Here is a 21,029-nt window from a genome sequence, read left to right on the forward strand (position 1 = left end):
GAGCAGCTGAGGAAGGAGCAGATAAGTGCTGGGTACATGGCAAACCAAGTTTATTACTGACATTACAGTGTACATATGGGTTTGCAATGCTGCTGCCAGCCTTAGACTTTATTGATTTTTCTTTTCCAAGTTAAATGTACAGGAACTGAATAATTACTACTGAGCTACAACAAGATGTCAGGAATGCAGTAATGCTTCAACCAGGAGCAGTTTCCTTGCACTGACAGATTAAGATTTGCAATCTTACCAACACGGATTTGCACGCCTGATTTCTTTTGATCTACATTCAACACTACACAAGGTTTTTTTTTTTTTTTCCTTTCTCCCCTCAAGTCCAGCAGTCTGGGCTGAGGAATGGGGCGTTGACACCAGGTCTGTGCTCTCTGATGGGCACCAGGGTGTCCTGGGGCTGCTCTGCCCTGCACAGCCCGGGCACTGCCGGGGTTTGGCAATGTGGGCACAGCACGGGAAAGAGGGGCTCCTTCCAAACATCACCCAGACAGAGAAAACAGTATTTTGGGGGGTCAAAAAGAGAGCAGGTAGCTTGAAGTGGGATGGGGAAGAGGTGTCTGGCTAATGGCAGAGCCCCAAGGGGAGGCAGCCTCTCCACATCCCCATCACCCCCATGTCCCGTCTCGTCACCCACAGCCAAACCTGCACCAGCTCCTCTCCAAAGCCATTATTTCCAACCTGTTCAGCCCATCGACAATCCTCAAAGATCACTTTCATAAAGAGAACTCATCTCCTTCACCCCTGAGGCTTTCCACGCTCTCCTGCCAGCAGCACAAGGCCAGGGGCACCAGCTGCTGCCCAGGGCAGCCCAACAGCCTGTGCTGAGCCCCAGCCCCTGCTGAGGACAGCAGAGCATGGCATAAGGCACCTTGAGCTCCACAATTCGGGGATTCCTTGGGAAATCCGTGCAGAGCCACTCCCACACCCACAGCACGCTGCCCAGCCAGGGGCTCCATCCCAGAGGGGCTGAGGGAGGCAGGGCACAGCTCTGTGCTCAGCCCTCAGCCACTGATCACTGATCCCAGCTGGGAACAGGGGCTCCGTGCCCCCAGTCCCTCCCCAGAGCAGGGCTGGGGTCCTGCAGGGGCAGGGGAGCAGTGGGGCAGCCCCAGCCCTGGAACCCAGCCCTGCTCCCTCAGCTCAGCTGGGCCACCCTCACCCACACACCCAGAGGGAACAATAAAGAGGTTAAAGGACTCATCTGTGGTGCTTTAGATACACTCTGAATGGCCAGAGTGGGTTTGGAGGGGGCCAGGGGTGCTGCCCACGCCATCACAGCAGAGCCTGCTCCACCTGCAGCCCCAGGGACACCCCGGGCTCTGGAGGGAGTCCTTTGGAGGATTCCTTTGGAGGGTTCCTTTGGAGGATTCCTTTGGAGGATTCCTTTGGAGGGTGTCCTTCCCACGGTGACACTGCCAGGCTGGGGACACCAACCCAGCTGCATCTCTGGGCTCCCTCCTGGCAGCAGATGTGGGCTCAGCCCCAATGCCAGGCCTGTCCAGAGGGGTTTGCAGCATCTCGTGGTTCTCATCTCGGTGCTCCGTGGGGCAGGGCTGGCCCTGCTGCTCCTCCTTCTCCTGCCACATCCACGGCTGCAGCTGGGGAGAGCTGTGTTCTCAGGGTTTGGGGTTTGCTTTTAAACCCTCTCCCCTCTGCAGAGCTGCTTGGTTCGATGAAAATGGGCTTTTAATGGGCTTTTACTGCCTGGGCAGGAGCTGCTGCTGAGGGGGAGGCTCCTAAACTAACTGGAAACACATGGACTTCATTAAAAAACAGCAAAAAAAAAAAAAAAAAACAACAAAACAAATATTTTTGCTTCGACAGCAAAGCCAACGAGCACTTTCCAGCCACAGTCCATTTTCCCATGGTGGGAGCAGCTGATGCTGGGGAGGGGGTTCCTGGCACCCCCACCAGGAGCCATGAGATGCTTCCACAGGGGCACTGAGCATCCCACGGGGCTCAGCCTGGGACACCCACAAAGCCAAAACACCCCACGTAAAAAGTAAAAAAAGAAGTAACAGAAGCCTAAATGCTGCAGGTAAGAAAGAAGAGTTAAAATTCTTCCAGTCCTTTCTCATAGAACAGGGACGGCAGGCAGCCGGAGCCAGGCTCAGAGCAAGCAAGAAAAGGAGCTTTGGTCACATTTTTCTTATGAGAATCGCTGGTGAGTAACAATAATAATAATAACAACAACAATAATAATAATAAAAAATAAAAATAAAAAGGGCTTTAAAATACGCCTTGTAAAAGCAACCAGTGAAGAGCAGAGCACAAAGCATCTCACGTGGACACCGAAGGACAGGCGTAGGCACCTCAGAAAGGTCCGAGCTGGGCGGGAGGGAGGGCTCAGAAATTGCTGAAAATCTCCCGTTTCTTGTTCCAGTCCATCTGCGGCGCTCGCTTCTTCACCCGCTTGGCCCTCACCTTCTCCTTGGCCTCGGCCGCCGTGGGGCTCAGGCTCAGCCCACTCTCCTCAAACGGGTCCTTCTTGTCCGTGTCACCGTCCTGCAAGGGACACAGCTGCCAGCACGGCCTGGCACTGCAGTGCCCAGGGCTCCTCAGGGCACCAGAGAGGCTGGGAACCCCCAGGATCACCAGCTGTGCCCCATGCCATGGCACTGCTGTGCCCAGAGCCCCTCGGGGCACCACTGAGGCTGGGAACCCCCAGGATCACCAGCTGTGCCCCATGCCATGGCACTGCAATGCCCAGGGCCCCTCAGGGCACCACTGAGGCTGGGAACCCCCAGGATCACCAGCTGTGCCCCATGCCATGGCACTGCTGTGCCCAGGGCCCCTCAGGGCACCACTGAGGCTGGGAACCCCCAGGATCACCAGCTGTGCCCCATGCCATGGCACTGCAGTGCCCAGGGCCCCTCGGGGCACCACTGAGGCTGGGAACCCCCAGGATCACCCCATGGCACAGCACTGCAGTGCCCACAGCCCCTCGGGGCATCACCAAGGCTGCAAACCCCCCAGCTGTGCCCCACACCTGCAGCCCCACATTTCTCCTCACAGACAGAAGCAAGGCACACCTTCCCAAGAATATTTCTGGGGTTCACTTTCTCTGAATAACAGAGGCAGCCTTGCTGGGCTGAACCAACCAAACCGAGGCCAGGAAAGCCCCAGGGACAGCCAGGACAGCCCTGAAGAGCCCTGGGGTGTCCCCATGGCAGGAGGGCACCAGCACAGCCCATTTTCCACCCTCTCCACCCCAGGGACCCTGACTGGGACTGCAGTGACCCTGCAGCAGCCCGAGGTGTCGCAGACATCTTTTATGGAAAATCCTTTCCTTAGGATTTCTCCTCCTGAGCAGCTGAGAGGCCTCAGGAACAAAATGCAAACATTGATTATCTGCTGCTGTGGGATGCAACAGGTGCATCTGGGATTGGTCTCATGGGGTTGTTTGTAATTATGGCCAATCACAGTCAGCTGGCTTGGGCAGAGAACCGAGCCACAAGCCCGTGTTATCATTCCTTCCTTTTCTATTCTTAGCTTAGCCAGCCTTCCGATGAAATCTTCTATTCTTTTAGTATAGCTTTGATGTAATATATATCACAAAATAATAAATCAGCCTTCTGAAACACGGAGTCAGAGCCTCGTCTCTTCCCCAGTCCTCAGACCCCTGTGAGCACGGTCACAGCCAGGGTGGCTCAGGGGACACTCACAGGCTCCCCAGAGGACAGGACACAGCCTGGGTCTCCCGGGACACACCACTGCAGCAGGCCATGCATTATTCACAGGGACAGGGGCAGATTGCAGGCGCCTGGCACAGCTGCTGCCCGGGAGGCTCCGGGTGCTCAGAGGCCACCTGAGCACCTGGGGCTGGCACATTGCTGCTGGGCACCTGGAGGGACACCCTGCTCTGTTCATAGCAGAACATTGTGCTGAAGACAAATTTCTGAGCACTCTGCAAATCCTCACTTCTTATTTTAACAGGAAAAAAACCTGCTGAATTATTAACTCCTGAGAATGCCAATCTATGCCTTGTGTTGACTTTTGGTTGCCACTTCACCTTGCCCAACAAGTTTTGCCCCTTTCCAGTGCTGAGCCACACCACAGAAACCCCTTCAGCCCAGCCTGGCAGCAAAAACAACTCCTCCCTTCATTTAAACACTGTGATAAATTCTCTGTGCTCCAAACTAAAAAAAAAAATCATAAATTAAAAATATTAAATAAAGCAAATTCTGCCTTTTGTCCTGCTAGCAGCTCTTGGGCCTCACAGCTGTGTTCCTTATGGGTTCCCAGCTTTGCTGTGGCTCATCAGTGTAATTAGCTGAGACCCCAAACCCTGCAGACATCCCTTCACCTCCCAAACTATCCAAGCAGGAATCAGTGCCCAAGGAGCTGCCAGGGAGCCCCCCAGTGCAAGGGATGAGAGGAAAGCCTGGGTGGGTACAATGAACCCAAATCTGGGAGAGAAACTGGAACCTCATCCCTGCACAGCCCAGTGGGGCAGGACGGAGGGGACACGAGGTGTGCAGGGGACAGGAGGTGTTGGTTTGGGGCTCTCACCTCGGATTCCTTCCCAGGGCTCTGCAGGTCGCTGTGAGATGACGATGTGGATCCCCCGTTCAGCTGGAGGAAAGGAAAATGTCAGTGTGGTGTGAGCCAGGCAGAGCTGGACACAATAAACCCCCAGGGAGGGGAGGGGATGGAGCTGCTGAGGGGTCCCTGCACACAGGGGAGCCCCTGGAACCCCACAGAAGCCCCCAGCCCCAGCAGAACTGGGACACTGCACCTCCTCCTCTCCCCCTGGGACTAAATGGGGCTGGGACTGGCCCGGTTCAACCCCCGAATTAAAGCTGCAGCGGGCAGTAATTAAAAGCAGGCAGCAATTAAAAGCAGGCAGCAATTAAAAGCAGGCAGCAGTAAGGCTGAGCTAAACGAGCCCTGGGGACCTGAGCATCAGCAGGGACAGCCCCTGACCCCTCCTGTCCTCTCTGGGGCAGGTGAGGACTCACCTGGGTCTGTGCAGATCCGTTTGTCATGGGCTGGGGTGGCACACCTGGGCACAGCAAACACACACAGAGCACACAGTGAGCCCCCTGAGCAGCACCTGGCACCCACCCACCCCTTCCTGCCCTGCCCACCCTGTCCCTCCACTCTGGGCTGTTCCCCAGCCCACACAGAAGAAGCCTTTCCCCTCTCCCCGTGCCCTTCTACAACCACATCCCCTGAATTCACTCCACCTCACCCTTTTGATCAGAGGAAAACACCTGCCAGGAGGAGGAACAAGTAACCTCCTTACAGAGCCACCATCCTGCCCTTTTCTCTTTTTTTACTGTTAGTTTTTTTTTCATAAATTCTTTATTCAAAAATCTTAAAAGCCAGCTCAAAAAGCTTCATCAAAATCCCCATGATGGTGCTGCCACAGCAGTGTCTGCCACACAACCCCCTCTCCAGGCACTCTGGAATTTAATTTTTTTTTTTTTTTTTTTGCTCACTTCCAATGATTTACTCTAACAATAGCCCACACAATGGCAATTTCATGCATTTAAGCTGCCAGTCACCACGATCAAGTCACTGCCCCAGGCATTACCGTGTCTCTGTCCCAGACTAACAGATGTGTTAATTGGGACAGGATTAATAACTGAATCATGTCAAGCATGGATGCTTTCCCTAGGGACTGACTGGGGGCTGCATCGCTGCAGACTGCAGGAATTTCTGGGGCAAAGCAGAAAAATAAACCTAAATTGTGATTTTTGAGAGCGTGCTGGTGCAAAAACCTCTGTGTGGCTTTGGGATCCTTAAATATTTTATTGCAGTGAATGCTGGACTCGTGTTTAGAGCAGGATAAGCTCTGAGCAATGAGCATCAGAAGAGTCAGCTCACACAGACGTTTATGTCTCTGGTATCATAAGTAGCTAAACTTTAAATTATTTAAATAAAAAGCTTCAGATGACAAGGAATAGAAAAGTGGGATTGGACTTCAAAACCAAATTAGCCACATCTAGAAATGCTTCATCTAAAAGCCTCTCATTTGGTTAAAGGCTGAGGTGCTCAGGGTGAGCTGCAGGGCTTGGGAAGTGTCAGTGTGAGGTCAAAGCAGCTCAGTTCAAGAGGATAATAATAATAATAATAATAATAATAATTATTATTATTATTATTATTACTATTATTATTATTTATATATTATATATCTTCTATTATTTTTATTTTTATTTTTATTATTATTATTTCCTCTCAGCCTGCAAACAGCAGAATTTCCCAGAGCCCTTTGTTACCTGGCAGGTGCCAAACTCTGCTCCCTGTGAATGCTGGAGCCCCCAGGCTCCCTGCCCTGTGCCCTGCTGGAACAAGGGCTCCTTTGTGGCAGTGCCAGCAGCCAGCCCTGCTCCTCCTGCAGCATCTGACACCCTGTGGCTCCCCAGCAGTGCCTGACCCATTTCTGGGGACAAATCTGCCCATTGAGCATCCCGGGGCTCAGATAAGGAGCAGCTGTGCTGGGAAACAGAGCTGGGCATTGAGCAGGGCACGGCCAGGCTGGGCAGGGGATGAGCAGCTTTCCCTGCCAGGTTTCTGCAGCCAGGAGAACAATTCCTGCCCCAGCCAGGAGAACCATTCCTGCCCCAGCCATGCCCTGCTCAGCCGGCGTGGAGCCCTTCCCTCTGCACAGGGATCTCCAGTGCCCATGGGCTCGTTCACTGCAGCAAAGAGCAACAGAATCACAGAATTGTGGAGTGACTGGGGTTGGAAGGGAGCTTAAAGCTCACCCAGGGACACCTTGCACTGGAACAGCCCTGCCCTGTCCAACCTGGCTTTGAAGGGTCCCCCCCAGCGATGATGATCAATCATCAACCCACCAAATTTCACGTTCTCATAGCTGATAAAAATCACGACACTGAAGATGTCCACACACCCAAGGACAAAGGGCTTAGTCCTACCCTCACTGTTAGTTTTTGCTGGGTACATCCACGCGAGTACCCGTGCTCCAGTACCCCAAAGCCCAGCACACCTCAGTGCCTCGGAGTTCCAGAGTTAATTATTCACCGTGTAAAAGCCACAGAGTGTTTTTTGGCAGGGGGAGGGTGTATGCTCAGAGTTTATAAATAGCTGGGTGGTTCTCAGGAAACCACTGAGGGATGAGGCAGGAGGGAAATGTGACTGTGCTGGGATCTGGGATCCCACCGTGAGTCACCCGGGAAGGAAGGGAAGGGAAGGTCTCACCTTTGCTGTGCTCCTCCGTGGGGGTCACCCCCAGCTTCTTGAAGTACTCGTCTGTCTCGGGGTCCACCACGAGCAGCCTGGCCTCGCTGTCCCTGGCCTTGATGTGGGACACCACCTCCGAGTGCCGCAGCCCCTCCACGTTTATCCCGTTCACCTGCGCAGGGACAGCATCACAGCCCAAACCCAGCCCACGGGCTGCTCCTGCCTCCAGAACCCTCCTTCCCTGAGGATTCCTCTCTTTACTCCTGCTGGCATTGTGGCATTTTCCTTTCTCTCTTCCCGTGGGGATGACAGGAAGGCTACAGGCTTTTCCCTTCTCCCTCTCCTAACCCCCCCAGAGCATCCTCTGTGTTACCTCACACCTCTGGCTGCATCCCAAACACATCCATGGGCAACCACACACCCCAGGCTGCCCCCAAAACCCTCTGCCTGCCCTCTCTGGTGCTGCCAAGCCCAGCCTTTCCCTTGGATGTGCCCCAAATCTCCCCGTGGGCACAGGGGGCTGGCTGGGGGCACCCCCGTGTCCTGGGGCATCACTGTGCCACCCTCCATCGCTCTGGAGGGAAAACCTGAGATTTCTGTGCCCCTGATGGGCAGAGATTCATCCCTCCCTCCCTGCCCTGCCCTGCGTGAGAGCCAGGACCTCCAGGGAACCCGATCCCGATTGTTCCTGCAGGAGGGGACAATGGTGACTCAGGACATTGTTCGGTGAATGAATCACCCTTTGTCCCACCGGGAAGGGCCCGACAGCCTCGGCATGACCCAGAGCTGCTCCTCCTCCAAAGGGACGAGCAGAGCCTGGGCTCCACACTTGGGGTCCTCTGCAGGGAACCAGGCTCCCCTGCTCCCCAGGGCACAGCTGCAAGGCTGGGGTGAGAATAAACCCCTTCCAACCCCTTCATGCCAGGCTCTGCCAGCCTCAGCTGCCAGCTCACAGCCCTGCTCCATCCCTGTCCTGCCACTCCAGCTCACCCCAATCCATGCCAGGGCTGCTCTCCCCCACCCTAGCACAGAGCTGGGGGCATCAAATATTTATCCCAGCCCCAAAGAGCAGGTAGGGAGGGGATCGGGTTTCTGAGCTCACCCCGAGCTGCTTTGTGTGTGCCAGGCCCCGGGCCAAGCCCATTAATAAATAACGGGACCCCAGGATGTGACACCAGCCCGGAGTGCCACCCGTGCCCGGCCCGGCCCCACGCTGTCCCAGCATTAAACTTTCAGCTGCTGGGGACAGGCACAGCTCCCACTGCCTGGGCAGTAACTCCTCACGGGGCTGGAGAGCAGGAGAGAGCTCTGCCCGCAGGGTTATCCCAGCTCACACTCCTGCAGGGGTGCCAATCCCATTCCTGCTCTGAAGGCCACAGGGAGGTCCCTGGGGGTGGTTTTGGGGTTCAGCCCAAGCAGGGAATATCCATGTGCTCCCACAGGGAAAGGGGGGATGGCTGCTGTGCCTGCCCCTCTGCCCACACAGGCAGCTCTGGATGGGGGCACCTCCTTCTCCAGGAACAACACAGCACACAAGCCAAAGAGAGGGCAATTCCCAGCCCTGTCTTGGCAAGAAGTGCTGTCCAGCACGTGATAACCAGCGAGATGCTTCCAAGAACACTTTTCCCCCATCTTCCATAATTTTGTGTCTTAAAATCTCTGCAAAGCCTCTTCCCCTATGTTTCCAAGCACTCCCTGGCAGGGCATCAGCTCAGCTGGCAGCACCAGCCTGGCCCTGTGCCCACTGTCCCCTGCCCGACCCTCCCTGTGCCAGCCAGAGCCAGCACAGCACCTTGGGGACACAGCTGGGGGATGGCAGCACTCTGCAGTCTTGGAGGGCTTTCCCAGCCTAAGAACAACCCCAAATTTCTACTCTGCAATCCTCCCCAGAGCTCCCACTTGGAGGCGAGGAGCGAGCACAGAGCCATGCCATCCTTGGCACCCCAATCAGAGCAACACAGGGGGATCAGCTGGGGAAGGTGACGGGCTGGGGGCTGTCCCGGCTCGCCCAGGGTCCCACCCTGCTGCTGCCCCCTCGCTGTTACCTCCACCAGGCGGTCCTGGGGCCGCAGCCCTGCCCTGGCCGCGGGGGAATCGGGATCCACGGAGCGGATGAACTGCCCCGGCCGCGACTTCTCGCTGTGCAGGTTGAAGCCGTAGCCATTGGGGCCTTTCTTCAGGTGGCACAGGCGTGGGCACAGCTCCTTCTGCCCGTTCAGGTCCTGCTTCATGGAGGACAGGGTAGGGGAGACAGGGCACAGGGGTTAATGGATGGATTTGGGGTGGCTCCAGGCAGATGTGACCGCAAATAGAGCCCCGAGGAAGCGCCCTATCTGCCCCCCGTCCTCAGCCTGGGGACAGCTCAACAAATGGATTTCCTCTCATTGAGTCTATTTTCGAAACCCAATTGTCCAAAAGCACTCCAGAAAAACGAAAACAAAACAAAAAATGCATTTCCTTCTGCAGGAGTGGCTCAGATTCATCCACCCATAGGCTGGGACCCTCCCAGCAGCAGCCAAGCCCTAGCCCTGGGCAGGGAGGAACCAAGACCCAGCTGTGCTTCGGCCAGACCTGGGATTGACCTCAGTCAGGTATTTAAGGCAGGGCCACTCCCTTGGTCTCGGTGACACCAGCATCACCCGCTGGTGCCACCATCCCAGTCCCTCCTTGCTGGGAGGGGATGAACCCCAACATCCAAGAGCTCCCTGCAGCTGGGGAAGGCTGAGCTGGGCAGGATGAACAGCACAGGGGCACAGGAGGAGCTCAGCACTTCTCCCTATGCCATGGAAAATGCTTTATGGCTCCTCAGGGCAGTCAGGGAGAAACAACTCCTGTTTTTCTGCAGCTCTTCAGGACCCACAACATTCCCAGCAGCAGCTCCAGCTCCTGGCACCACATCCCTGCCAAAGGCACCTCAGAGATCCAGCGTGCTCATTTTCACCCAGGCTTTAAGGAAAACTTCCCCCCTGGATGAGTTTTAACCCTCCTCAGCAGGAGCAGCTCTGCTCCCTGCCTGCCCACGGAGAGGATTGGTCTGGGATCACATTCCCAGGGAAATCTCTCCCAGCCTTTCCCTCCAAATTAAAAATCCAGGCAGCAATTTCCTCCTCCTCCTTCCCTTGGCTGAAAGGCACCGTGAAACTCCAAACCTCCCAACTCCTTCACCCCCTCAAGGAGGGGTTTTACAGAGGAGAACAGAGTGGGGCCACACAGAGGGATCTACCAGGGATCCCTGTGCTGGGGATGGAATTTGCACAGAATTCCAGAAGGGGTGGAAAAGATCACCTTGTTCAGTCCCCTGCCATGGCAGGGACACCTCCCACCGTCCCAGGTCCCTGTCCAACCTGGCCTGGGACATTGCCAGGGTCCAGGGGCAGCCAGATGTGGGTCAGGGCTCCAGATGTGGACCAGCCCAAGCCCAGCACCCAGGGAGAATCAGGGATGCAAAATGAGCAGCCTGTGCACACAGGATGGCTCAGGAGGGAAGGAACCACTGAGAGTCATCCAAATCCAATCTCCTTGTTTGAGCAGAATTCCCCAGATCCCATCACTCAGGATTGTGTCCTTCCTCTGGCACAGGAGGGGCACCTTACCCACCAAAACTGCTCACCTTACCCACCAAATTCCTCAGAAACTGCTCTCACACGAGGGTCACCACCAGCAGTGCCCATCACAGGCACGGGGGCACACTCAAAACTGCTCCTGAATTTTACAGAGATTCCTTCACCAAATGAGTTCTTCACACAAAACCAGCTGGTGGTGTTGGCATCTCACCCCCAGATGGGCTCATAAAGGGGAATAAGGATTGTATCAGTGACAGCCCAGCCAGGATGGGGCTCCAAGGCCCTCCTGTGCCTGCTCACACCAGGGCAGCCCTGCAGCCCCATCCCCTCCCCGTGCACCCTGAACCCTGCTGCACTTTTCCCATGGCCCCAGAGCAGGCAGTTCACCCTATCTGCAAACATTTCCAGCCTGCCCGGAGCTCCTCAGGCTCTGAGGAAAACAGGAAATGATTCAACTGCAGTGACCTTAAAGGACACACGGGGCTCTGTGTGCGGGACGAGGGCAGCGCCTCTGGGGTCACCAAAGTGCAGCTGGCATCACCAAAACCCACCTGGCATCACCTATTCGGGTCCAAAAAGGACCTTTTAATGCCGTTTTCCTCCTGCTCCATCCCTGCAGGGCCAGAGCTCCGGCAGCAGTGTGAAAACACAGAGAAATCACTGAGAATCACCCCAAAATCTGGGCTGGAGGTGCTGTCCCAGCATGGGGATCCCTTGGGGACACCCTGGCAGGGTCAGTCCCTCCTCCTCCTCCTCCAGGGATCAGCAGTGAAATCAAATTACCCACTAAACCAACCCCAGAGGGAGGGAACAGCTCCCCTGCAGGATCCCCAGGCTGGGAGCTGCTGCTTTGTGCCACGTCCTGCGTGGGCTTGTGCTGCTCCCACTGCAAAACCTTCAATTTAAGGCCCTTAACTGGAACAAATCCAAGACGTTTATTTTTAAATACACACATATAAAAAAAAAAAAAAAATCCCAATTCAGCATCTGTTCTGGGCAGAAATCCTCAGGGAAAACTGCTTATCCTCCCGCAGAGATGATCCAGGGCTTTGCTGGGCTCTTAAACCTCCCAGCTAACGCAATCCTTGGCTGCTGGAGCAAACAGCTTTTGGAGCTGAGCTCTGCAAAGCCCCTCTCTGGGATTAGGGCTGAGCCCCTGCTCACACCCCCAGCTCTGGAACGGCCTCTCCTGCCAGCTCCTCTCTTTATTTTCCTTTTGCGTTCCTTTCCCTGGCTGTGTTCTGGGGAGGTATTTCCATATTTCCCCATTTCCCGGGGGATTTGGCCGCAGTGAAACCCGAGTTTTTCTGGAAGAGTAGTGTGGTTATCGTGGGGGCTTCACGGGATTCTGCCTGAGAGGGGCTCCGGGGGAGGCTGCGCCCCTCTCACAGCCAGTGCTGCAAAGGGTCCAGTTACAGACACAAGCGTGCTGCAAATAAACTGAATTCAACCCCGTTTTTTTTGTCTCAGAAAGACAAAAATTGCCCACACGCCAAAAACAAACAAACAAACAAACAAAAAAACAAAACCAAAAAACCCCCCAAAAAACCCCAAACCAAACAAAAAAAGAAACCCACCAAAGAAACCCCTGCAAAATTAAGATTATGCCAAAAAAAACCCCTGCAAAACGAGGATTTTGCAAAAAAAAAAAAAACCACTCTGCAAAATAAAGATTTTCCAAAAAAAAAATAAAAATCCTGCAAAATGAAGATTTTGCCAAAAAAATGCAAAATGAAGATTTAGCCCAAAAAAACCCTGCAAAATGAAGATTTTGCAAAAAAAAAAACCCTGCAAAATGAAGATTTTGCCAAAGAAAAACCCTGCAAAATGAAGATTTTGCAAAAAAAAAAAGCCCTGCAAAATGAAGATTTTGTCTCCCAAAAAACCCTGCAAAATGAAGATTTTTGCCAAAAAAAAAAAAAAAAAAATGAAGATTTTTTGAATTTTTCTCCAGGAATCCAGGCCCTTCCAGTGAGTGCCTGAAGCAGGGCCCACTCCATCCCTGTCTCTGCCATGCCCAGGGGTGTCTGTGCAGGTAAATCAGATAAATCCTCCCTGCATGGTGATCTGCACTCACACCCAGCCCTGGAGCTGCTGCATTTTCCAAGGAAAACCTTTCGGAAGCTCAGCTCAAGCTGCTCCATTTAAAAAAGCACAAACAAGACATTAAATAACAATGAAATGCTTTCAGAAAAAAATTTTGAAAAACCCGATTGGGTGTTGCCAGCTCTCACAATCGCACGGCAACTCTTTGCAGGATCTGATTTTTGATTTCCCCTTGGAGTTCTCAGCGCTGCTGATGGGAACTGGGGCCCCTCAGGGGCTCCCCTGGGTGCCCCTTGGCCCACGGGTGCCCCAGCCCTGGCTCTGTGCCACCCCTGCACTGACCAGGGCTGCGCCCATTTGTCACAAATGTCACCCGCCCTGATTAACGAGGGGCTCCACATCATTAATTAGCACGTGGCAGCCTCCAGGAAAGCAGAACCCACTCCCAAAAGGAGCCAAATTCCCCTCCTGGGTTTGAGGGGCAGCAGAGCAGCCCCCAAGCTTTGGTTACCCAACCAAATCCACCTGGCCCTACAAAAACCCCTCCCAGCTCAACACCTCTCACCCTTTTAAGATTTTAAGGGTTTTTAAGATTTTCTCAGCCTTCTGATGTTGAAGTGTAGAGAACTTTCTCACACACTTTCTGTAAATAACTCACTGTTTTGCATTCCTTTATAGAAGAAGAGAAAGTTGATAAACTGTTAGTCGGACCAGTGTCATTGGAGAGGTGTCATTGTCACCCTCCAATCCGCTGTCACTTTTAGAAAACTATAAATGCTAAAGTCAGAAAATAAACTCCCCTTTTCCTTCACCTCAAAAGCAGCAGTGTACACTGATTTTCTTTCGGATCCTATAGCAACAAACCCCAGTGCCAGGGACTCTCCTGTGCCACTGTGAGCCAGCCCAGCACAGGGATGTCCCTGTCCCCACAGCCCTGTGTCACCACTGTCCCAAAGGAAAAACCAACCTGCACCTTCCCCCCAGCCCAGCCTGACCCTGGGCAGGGACAGGAATAAATAAAATGGACATTTCAGAGCCAGCCCAGAAAGCTGCAGGAGCACCCAGGGTCTGGCTCTCCACACTGGTGGCCAGGTGCCACGACTGTCCCCAGCCCCTCTGCCCCACAAAGGGCTAAAATGCTTTGAAAGCCACGGTTTGGGGCTTTATTCCTAAAAAAAAAATAAAATAAAAAATAGGGGTTTATTCCTAAATAAAAATAAAATAAAAGATAAAAAAAATAAAATAATAAAATAAAAAATAATAAAATGAAATAAATTAAAATAAAATAAATTTAAAATAAAAAATAAATAAAAATAAAAAATAAAAAATAAAAAAATAAAATAATTAAATAATTAAAATTTAAAAATTTAAAATAAAAAATTAAAAATAAAAATAAAATAAAAATAAAATAAAAATTAAAAATTAAAAATAAATTAAAAAATAAAATAAAAAATAAAATAAAAAATAAAATAAAAATTTCCACACCAGTGCCAGCGTGAACGCTGGGTCTTCCAGGACAGGACGAGGAGGAGGAAGAGGGGGACACAGACACACACAGAGCTACTCTAGAGGCCGAGGCCAGGCTGGTACCATCACCCTGGGTCCTGGTGGCTCCTGCAGGCTGGCAGGGCAGGGTGTCCCTGGGGTGTCCCTGGGGTGTCCCAGCAGCTCCAGCCCTGCTCCTGCCCGCAGTGGGATTTGCTGGAACTCCACCAAGCTCCTCTCCTGGTGTGCCACAATAATCACAATCATTAGGATCAGGGCTCCTAATCAGCTCAGGCCTGCCTGGGACCCCCTCCCCTGCTCCCTGTGCCACCCCAGGGGCTGTGCCCACAGCTCCAGCACCCCTGCAGGAGCTGCACTGTCACAGACATCTTTTATGGAAAATCCTTTCTTTAGGGAGCTGAGAGGCCTCAGGAACAAAATGCAAACATTGATTATCTGCTGCTGTGGAATGCAACAGGTGCATCTGGGATTGGTCTCGTGTGGTTGTTTGTAATTAATGGCCAATCAAAGTCAGCTGGCTTGGACAGAGAGCCAAGCCACAAACCTTTGTTATCATTCCTTCCTTTTTCTATTCTTAGCCAGCCTTCTGATGAAATCCTTTCTCCTATTATTTTAGTATAGTTTTGATATAACATGAATGATAAAATAATGAATCACCCTTCTGAACCCCCCTCACCCCGGGACCCCTGTGAGCGCGGTCACACTGCAGCCCCTGGATGCCCTCCAGGGTCACCCAGGACAGGTCAAACCTTTCCATCCCTGCTGGGCAGGGCTGCAGAGAGCCCGGGCAGGAGCACTCCTGCCTCATTTACATTGCTGGCACGCTTTCAGCCAGCAGCCACGGCGTTCCCTCTCCTTTGCCTGTGGTTTGGGTCAGAAAGTGGCAAAAGGGCTCCTCTGCTCCCTCCAAAACAAACCTCACTGCAGAGCCCCCCGGGGCTGGGGATGTCCTGAGGGGACAGAGGGCACTGCTCAGAGCCCTGGTGTCATCCCCACCTCCAGATGGGACTTCTGGGAGGGCTCGGGGCTCATTCCATCCCTCCCTCCGTCCCTCCTGCTGGCCACACACTCTCCCCCATCCCCTCCTCCAGCTGCAGCCAGCCTGAGCGGGCTCAAATTCCAGATGTTTGGTGAAATGCTATAAATAACAGAGGGGGAGGGGAGACCGGGACGCCAGCCCCACCAAACACCAGCAGATGATCCTGCCCTTCCTGCAGGGCCAGGCTGGGAATGGGCACATCCAGCACCCAGAGACACCCCCAGGCAGGGGCGTGCACCAGCCAGGAATATTCCCATTTTCTGCCCCTGCCCAGGGATTCATTCCCATTTTCTGCCCCTGCCCAGGGGTTCATTCCCATTTTCTGCCCCTGCCCAGGGATTCATTCCCATTTTCTGCCCCTGCCCAGGGGTTCATTCCCATTTTCTGCCCCTGCCCAGGGATTCATTCCCATTTTCTGCCCCTGCCCAAGGGTTTATTCCCTCCTGCCAATCCAGGGGCTGCACCAGCACCCACCCAGTGCCCCCTGGATGCATCCCTGCCTCCCTCTGGGTGCTCCATCCCTCCCTGCCTCCCTCTGGGTGCATCCCACACGCCCTGAGCCAGCAGGCAGCACAAAGGCAGCGGGTGAGGGTGGCAGGGAGTGACTCCAATTAGCAATGGAACACATCCAGCCTGGGCTCCTCAGCAGGACACACGGCCAGGCTGCAGCTGATAGGGCAATTTGGGCATTCCTGGGATAATTCCTGCTAATTCGGATATTCCTGGGAGAATTCCTGGGATAATTTGGATATCCCTGGGATAATTCCTGGCAATTTGGATATCCCTGGGATAATTCCTGGCAATTTGGATATTCCTGGGATTTCTCTGATTTTTTAGGCAGTCCCTGAGAGGAGGAGGAGGATGATGAGCCATGCCATGGAAAACCCAGACTCACAGCACAGCTCCCTGCATGGAGGGGAAGGATGATGCCCACCGTGGGCACCATCCTCAGCCTCAGCAGGGTCCTGGACACTTCCCTGAGCCCTGCAGCCCTTGTGGGCACAGCTGAGGGCACAGTGGGGGTGCCAGGGTGGTGCAAAAGTCACCACAAGAGGTCAACGAGGCCCTTCCCCATCCCACGCCACCAGAGCAGCAGCAAGAGGAGGTTTGCAGCTCCCTGTGCCCCCCACCCAGTGCCCAGCTCAGTGCCAGGTGCTGTGGGAGGCAGAGCTGTGCCAGAGCCCCGTGAGCCCAGGGAAGTGCCAGGCAGGAGAAAACAGGGGCAGGAAGGACGTGGAGGGTGGGGAGGTGCAGCCCACGGCGGCAGCACTGCCAGGCTGTGCCAGGGCACCGCTGCCAGCCCAGCCCCAGCCCTGGGAAAAGCCCTGCCCTCGCAGCCCCACAGGGCCCCTCTCCAGAACCCTCCTGGCAGAGCAATCCCAGCTCAGCCTCCCCTCGGTGCCCCGGGCTAAGCTGGATCTGCCCCTCTGCGCCATCCCCGCGGCTTTGGGGAAATCCCTGGGCACAAAGGGGGCTCTCAGCACGGCCACTCCTGCCTGGCACCTCCCGTGCCCGTGGGCACGGCCCCAGGGAGGGCCCCTGAGGGGCACAGCCCTGATGTGGGGACACCGGCTCTGCCCAGCCCCACGGGGTGCAGCAGGGATGCAGCTGCAGGGATGTCCCCGTCCCCATTCCCTGCAGCCCCACAGCTGCCAGGCAGTTTCAGAGGGCGCAGCAGGGATGGAGCTGTCCCCTGCCAGCCGCACAGAGTCCACCCGATGGCCCAGCAGGGATGGAGCTGTCCCTGTGCCCTGGCAAACCCACAGGGCTCAGCTGATTCCCCGGCAGGGAGGGATCTGTCCCCATCCCGGGCAGTGCCTCAGCCCCAGCTGTGGGAATCAGCATTTCCCCCTGTGCTGGAGCAGGAGCAGGCTGAGCACCCACGCCGTGCCCCGGGCAGGGCAGCAGCAGGGGCTTAGGCTGGAGCAGGGAGCAGCTGGGCCAGCCCAGGGAGGGATGGAGGGAGGACGGAGGAGGCAGCAAGCGCCACGTGCACATGTCTGCACGGACACAGAACGCTTTTCCAGCTGGCTCTGCCAAGGGAACACAGCCAGGGCACCGCAGAGCTCCTCTGCTCCAGGCTGATGCGGGGCACAGATGTGGGGCCTGGCAGGATGGGCTTTGTCCAAGAGGAGAAGTGTGGAATCTCTGCTCTGCGTTGAGAGGGATCTCAGCAGATCCACGGGGATCTGTTTTCTGCTGGGTGGGAGGGGAAAGAGCAAATGGGAATAAATCCTTGGATTTATTATTAATAAAGCCTTGGTCAGCGAGCAGAGCTGGAGCTGCTGGAGCAGGGGAGAAACTCCTTCCCACGCTCAGCACAAACCCCCGGGCCAGAGGAGGGGCTGTGTGCACAACGGGAATGGAGAATGAACGATGCTGGGAACGAAATTCCCCAGTCCCACAGCGCTCCCTCCCTCCCTGCACTGGGGCTGTGCTGCAGCACAGAGCTGCTGTCCCACCCTGTGACACCCCGAACAGAGCAGTGCCACCCCATGGCACACCCCAAACCAGAGCAATGGCACACCCCAAACAGAGCAGTGCCACCCCAATGGCACACCCCAAACCAGAGGAATGCCATCCCCTCTGTGACACCCCAAACCAGAGCCCTGCCAGCCCCAAGGCACACCCCAAACCCCCATGGCACACCCCAAACCAGAGCAGTGCCCCTCGATGGCACACCCCAAGCAGAGCCCCCTGCACAGGGCAGTGCCAGGCACGGCGCCCAGCCCAGCCCAGCCCTGCCTTCAGCCAGGTCTGTGCTGGAACCAGGCACCTCCAGGCTCTGCCCAGCCCCTCTGGCCTCCCCAGCTGTTTTGGAGGCCAGGCCTTGAGCAATCACAAACCCTGGTGGAGGCTGGCCCCATTCCTGTCCTGCAGTGCCCCGGGGTCAGAGCAGGAATCCGGTCCTGCAGCTCTGGGCTCCCAGGAAAACCCCGGGACAGGGAGGTTTTGGGAAAGGAAAGGTTTTTTCCCAAAGACTGAGGCTGCTCAGGCTCTGTCCTGCTGCTTTTCCCCGTGCCAGGGCTGTGGCACTGGGGTCACCTCACAGCAAACCCCACCAGGGCCAGCGCCCACTGCTCAAACCCACCAGGACCTGCCCTGAAGGCTGAGTTTTAGGGACAGGGTGCAATCCTGCAGAAAGCCAGCTGTTAGCCAGGCATCCCATCCAGCATGGGGAGAACTGTCCTGCACCACATTCCAGCAAGGACACAAAGCCTGGTGCCCCCCAGGAGCCCCCAGACCCCAGAGGAAGAGCCACGGGTGCTGCACTCAGCCTGGCAGAGCCCACAAAGCACAGGCAGGGTGGAAAGGAGGCACGAGCCATCCTGCTGTCCCTTTGGGGCTGGTTTCCCTCTGCTCTGCCCCCCTGGGCACGGGGACCCATGTGCACCCCCAGCCCGGCCCCTGCCCCAGAACAGGCTCTGCTCTGTGAGTGCTGGGCCAGGGAAGTTCAAGAGTTTACTCCCAATATTTGTCTTGGCCAGGCAGCCCAGCTGGCTGCAGGAAATGGGGCAGGGGGAGGGCTCCAAACATCCTCTGCATTCCTGGTGAGAGAGAGCAAAGGCAGCTCAGGGCACCCCCCTGGGGTCACCCAGTGTGAGAGGGGCCCTTTGTGCTCAGAATCCCTGCCATCAAACATCCAGGGTGCCCTTTTCCAGAACTGGGGGGTGAGGGGCCTTGCTCCCAGCCCTCAGCTCCACACTGAGCTGCTCCCCTGTCCCAAAACCCCCCAAACCACAGCTCCGGCACAGGATCTGCTGGGCTGGGCGCACACCCAGAGCCTCCTGTGACCTCCCCAGGCACCCTCGGCCCTGCTGTCAGTGCCCCCATTGCACAATGCTGGCACCAGGGCATCCCCCAGCCCTGCTGGGACACTCCGATCAACCCAGGATGAACCCGAGTGATCCCATCTGATCAGGTCCCAGGATCAACCCAGGACCTGACAGGACCAAGGACCATCAGGGCTCCTCTGCCAAGCTCCAAAAATGACATTTTTTTGACTCAAGCTCCTTAAAGATGAGGATAGCCCTTGGCAGGGAGCTGAGCTTATCTCCAGCTGAGCAGGGCAGGGCAGATAAGGGCTGGGCTGGCCCCTGGAGCCCTGGGCAGAGCACACACAGGTTCCTGGGGCAGGGAGGATCTCTGAGATAACCCCAGAGCCAGCACCAGCTGCTCCTGCTGATAAGCCTGGGCTGCAGGGGGTGCCAGGGCCGGTCCTGGGGCGCTGGGCACGCTGCCATCCCTGCCTGTGCCAGGGGGACACAGAGCCCCCAGAAAGGGGGAACAGCCCAAAAACGGTGCTGGCAAACCCAAAACAGGGATTTGGGTACCCAGCACAGCCCACCAGCCCCTCCCAGAGGATTCATCCCCACAGCCCAGCCCCGAGCAGGGTCTCACATCCCCCTGGCTCAGCCCAGCTGCCAAACAGGGGCAGGGAACCCTTCCAGGCAAAGCCGGCTGCTCACCCGCTCACAGCTAATTAGGGCCTGTCTTAATTAAATCCTGCTAACCACGAACAGCCAGAGCGAACTGATTCACCTGGGATGGCCCCTGGCTGCCGGTGTGGTGGGCAGGAGGAGGTGCCAGGGCTGGGCAGAGCCCCTGGAGCCCCTGCCCAGGGCCCAGCAGCAGCGAACTGAATTCCCTGGCACAGCCCAGGCAGTGCCAGCTCAGCCAGGTGCCAGGGCCACGTCCCCAGGGGTGCTGGGAGCTCAGCCCTCCCTGCCCCCTGTGTGCTGCTGGGGGCTTTAGCGGGATTAGCCCCTGTAATGCCATGAGAGGGGTTAATCACACAACAGCCCAGGGGCAGCGGGGCAGGCTCTGCCTGGGCAGGCAGCGACCCCACTGCCAGCACACGGGGATGGAGAGGCCCTGGAGCACATCTGGGCACACATCTGGGCACCCAGGCACTGCTGCTCCTCCCTCAAGCACCCCCGGGACTGCTCAGTGCCAGGCTGGAGACCCTCCCAGGGGAAAGAAGCACAGCCAGGCAGCCCAAACTGTGCAGCCTGGAGGGGAGAAGGCTCCAGAGACACCTCAGAGCCCCTGCCAGGGCCTGAAGGGGCTCCAGGAGAGCTGGAGAGGGGACAAGGGATGGAGGGACAGGACCCAGGGAATGGCTCCCACTGCCAGAGGGCAGGGATGGATGGGAGACTGGGAATTGTTCCCTGGCAGGGTGGGCAGGCCCTGGCACAGCTGTGGCTGCCCCTGGCAGTGCCCAGGGCCAGGCTGGGCAGGGCTTGGAGCACCCTGGGATGGTGGAAGGGGGTGGATTAACTGACCTGCCCCTTCCAGAAACCATTCCAGAACTCTCTGCCCACTGAGCAGCCTCTCACACTTCCACAGCACTGGCACCTGCAGGGAATTGTCTTCCTCCCCTTCCCAGTGCTCATAAAACAACTAAAATTTGGCTCTCACAGGCTCACCGCTAAACAAACATCCCACACCAGCTTATTGTACCTGGAAACAAACTCCTGCAAAGCCTTAGTGGGAAAAGAGGGACACTGAGCCAACAGAATCCAGCTCCAGGTCTGGATGTGGTCTGAACGTGCACAGCAATGGAACCAAAACATTCAGGAGTCCAGGCAAAATGTAATGAAATTAAATTACAATATGGATCTTGCCAGAAAGAATTATGTCAACAGCTTGAGGTTCAATTCCTTATTTATAGAGACCTGTGGATCTGCAGAAAGCCTCCACTGATTGCAAGT

General features: G+C 55.6%; 1 protein-coding gene across 3 annotated transcripts in view; it reads right to left on the bottom strand.

The window, feature by feature from the left end:
- Nucleotides 1-33: 33 nt before the first annotated feature.
- NHERF2 (NHERF family PDZ scaffold protein 2) overlaps nt 34-21,029 on the bottom strand; it is a 32,980-nt gene continuing 11,984 nt past the window's right edge. For 2 of the 3 annotated variants that reach the window (XM_063171588.1, XM_063171590.1), the window contains exons 3-7: nt 9,207-9,383; nt 7,180-7,333; nt 4,974-5,017; nt 4,525-4,587; nt 34-2,517 (exon numbers count right to left, since the gene is read on the bottom strand). In XM_063171588.1, the coding sequence (XP_063027658.1) occupies nt 2,359-2,517; nt 4,525-4,587; nt 4,974-5,017; nt 7,180-7,333; nt 9,207-9,383 (597 nt within the window). In that variant the 3' untranslated portion in view covers nt 34-2,358. Of the gene's footprint in view, nt 2,518-4,524; nt 4,588-4,973; nt 5,018-7,179; nt 7,334-9,206; nt 9,387-21,029 lie in introns of all 3 variants that reach the window. The other variant, XM_063171589.1, reaches the window with a different exon arrangement.

Source organism: Melospiza melodia, chromosome 18, assembly GCF_035770615.1.
Source record: "Melospiza melodia melodia isolate bMelMel2 chromosome 18, bMelMel2.pri, whole genome shotgun sequence".
In the NCBI taxonomy this organism is placed as follows: Eukaryota; Metazoa; Chordata; class Aves; order Passeriformes; family Passerellidae; genus Melospiza; species Melospiza melodia.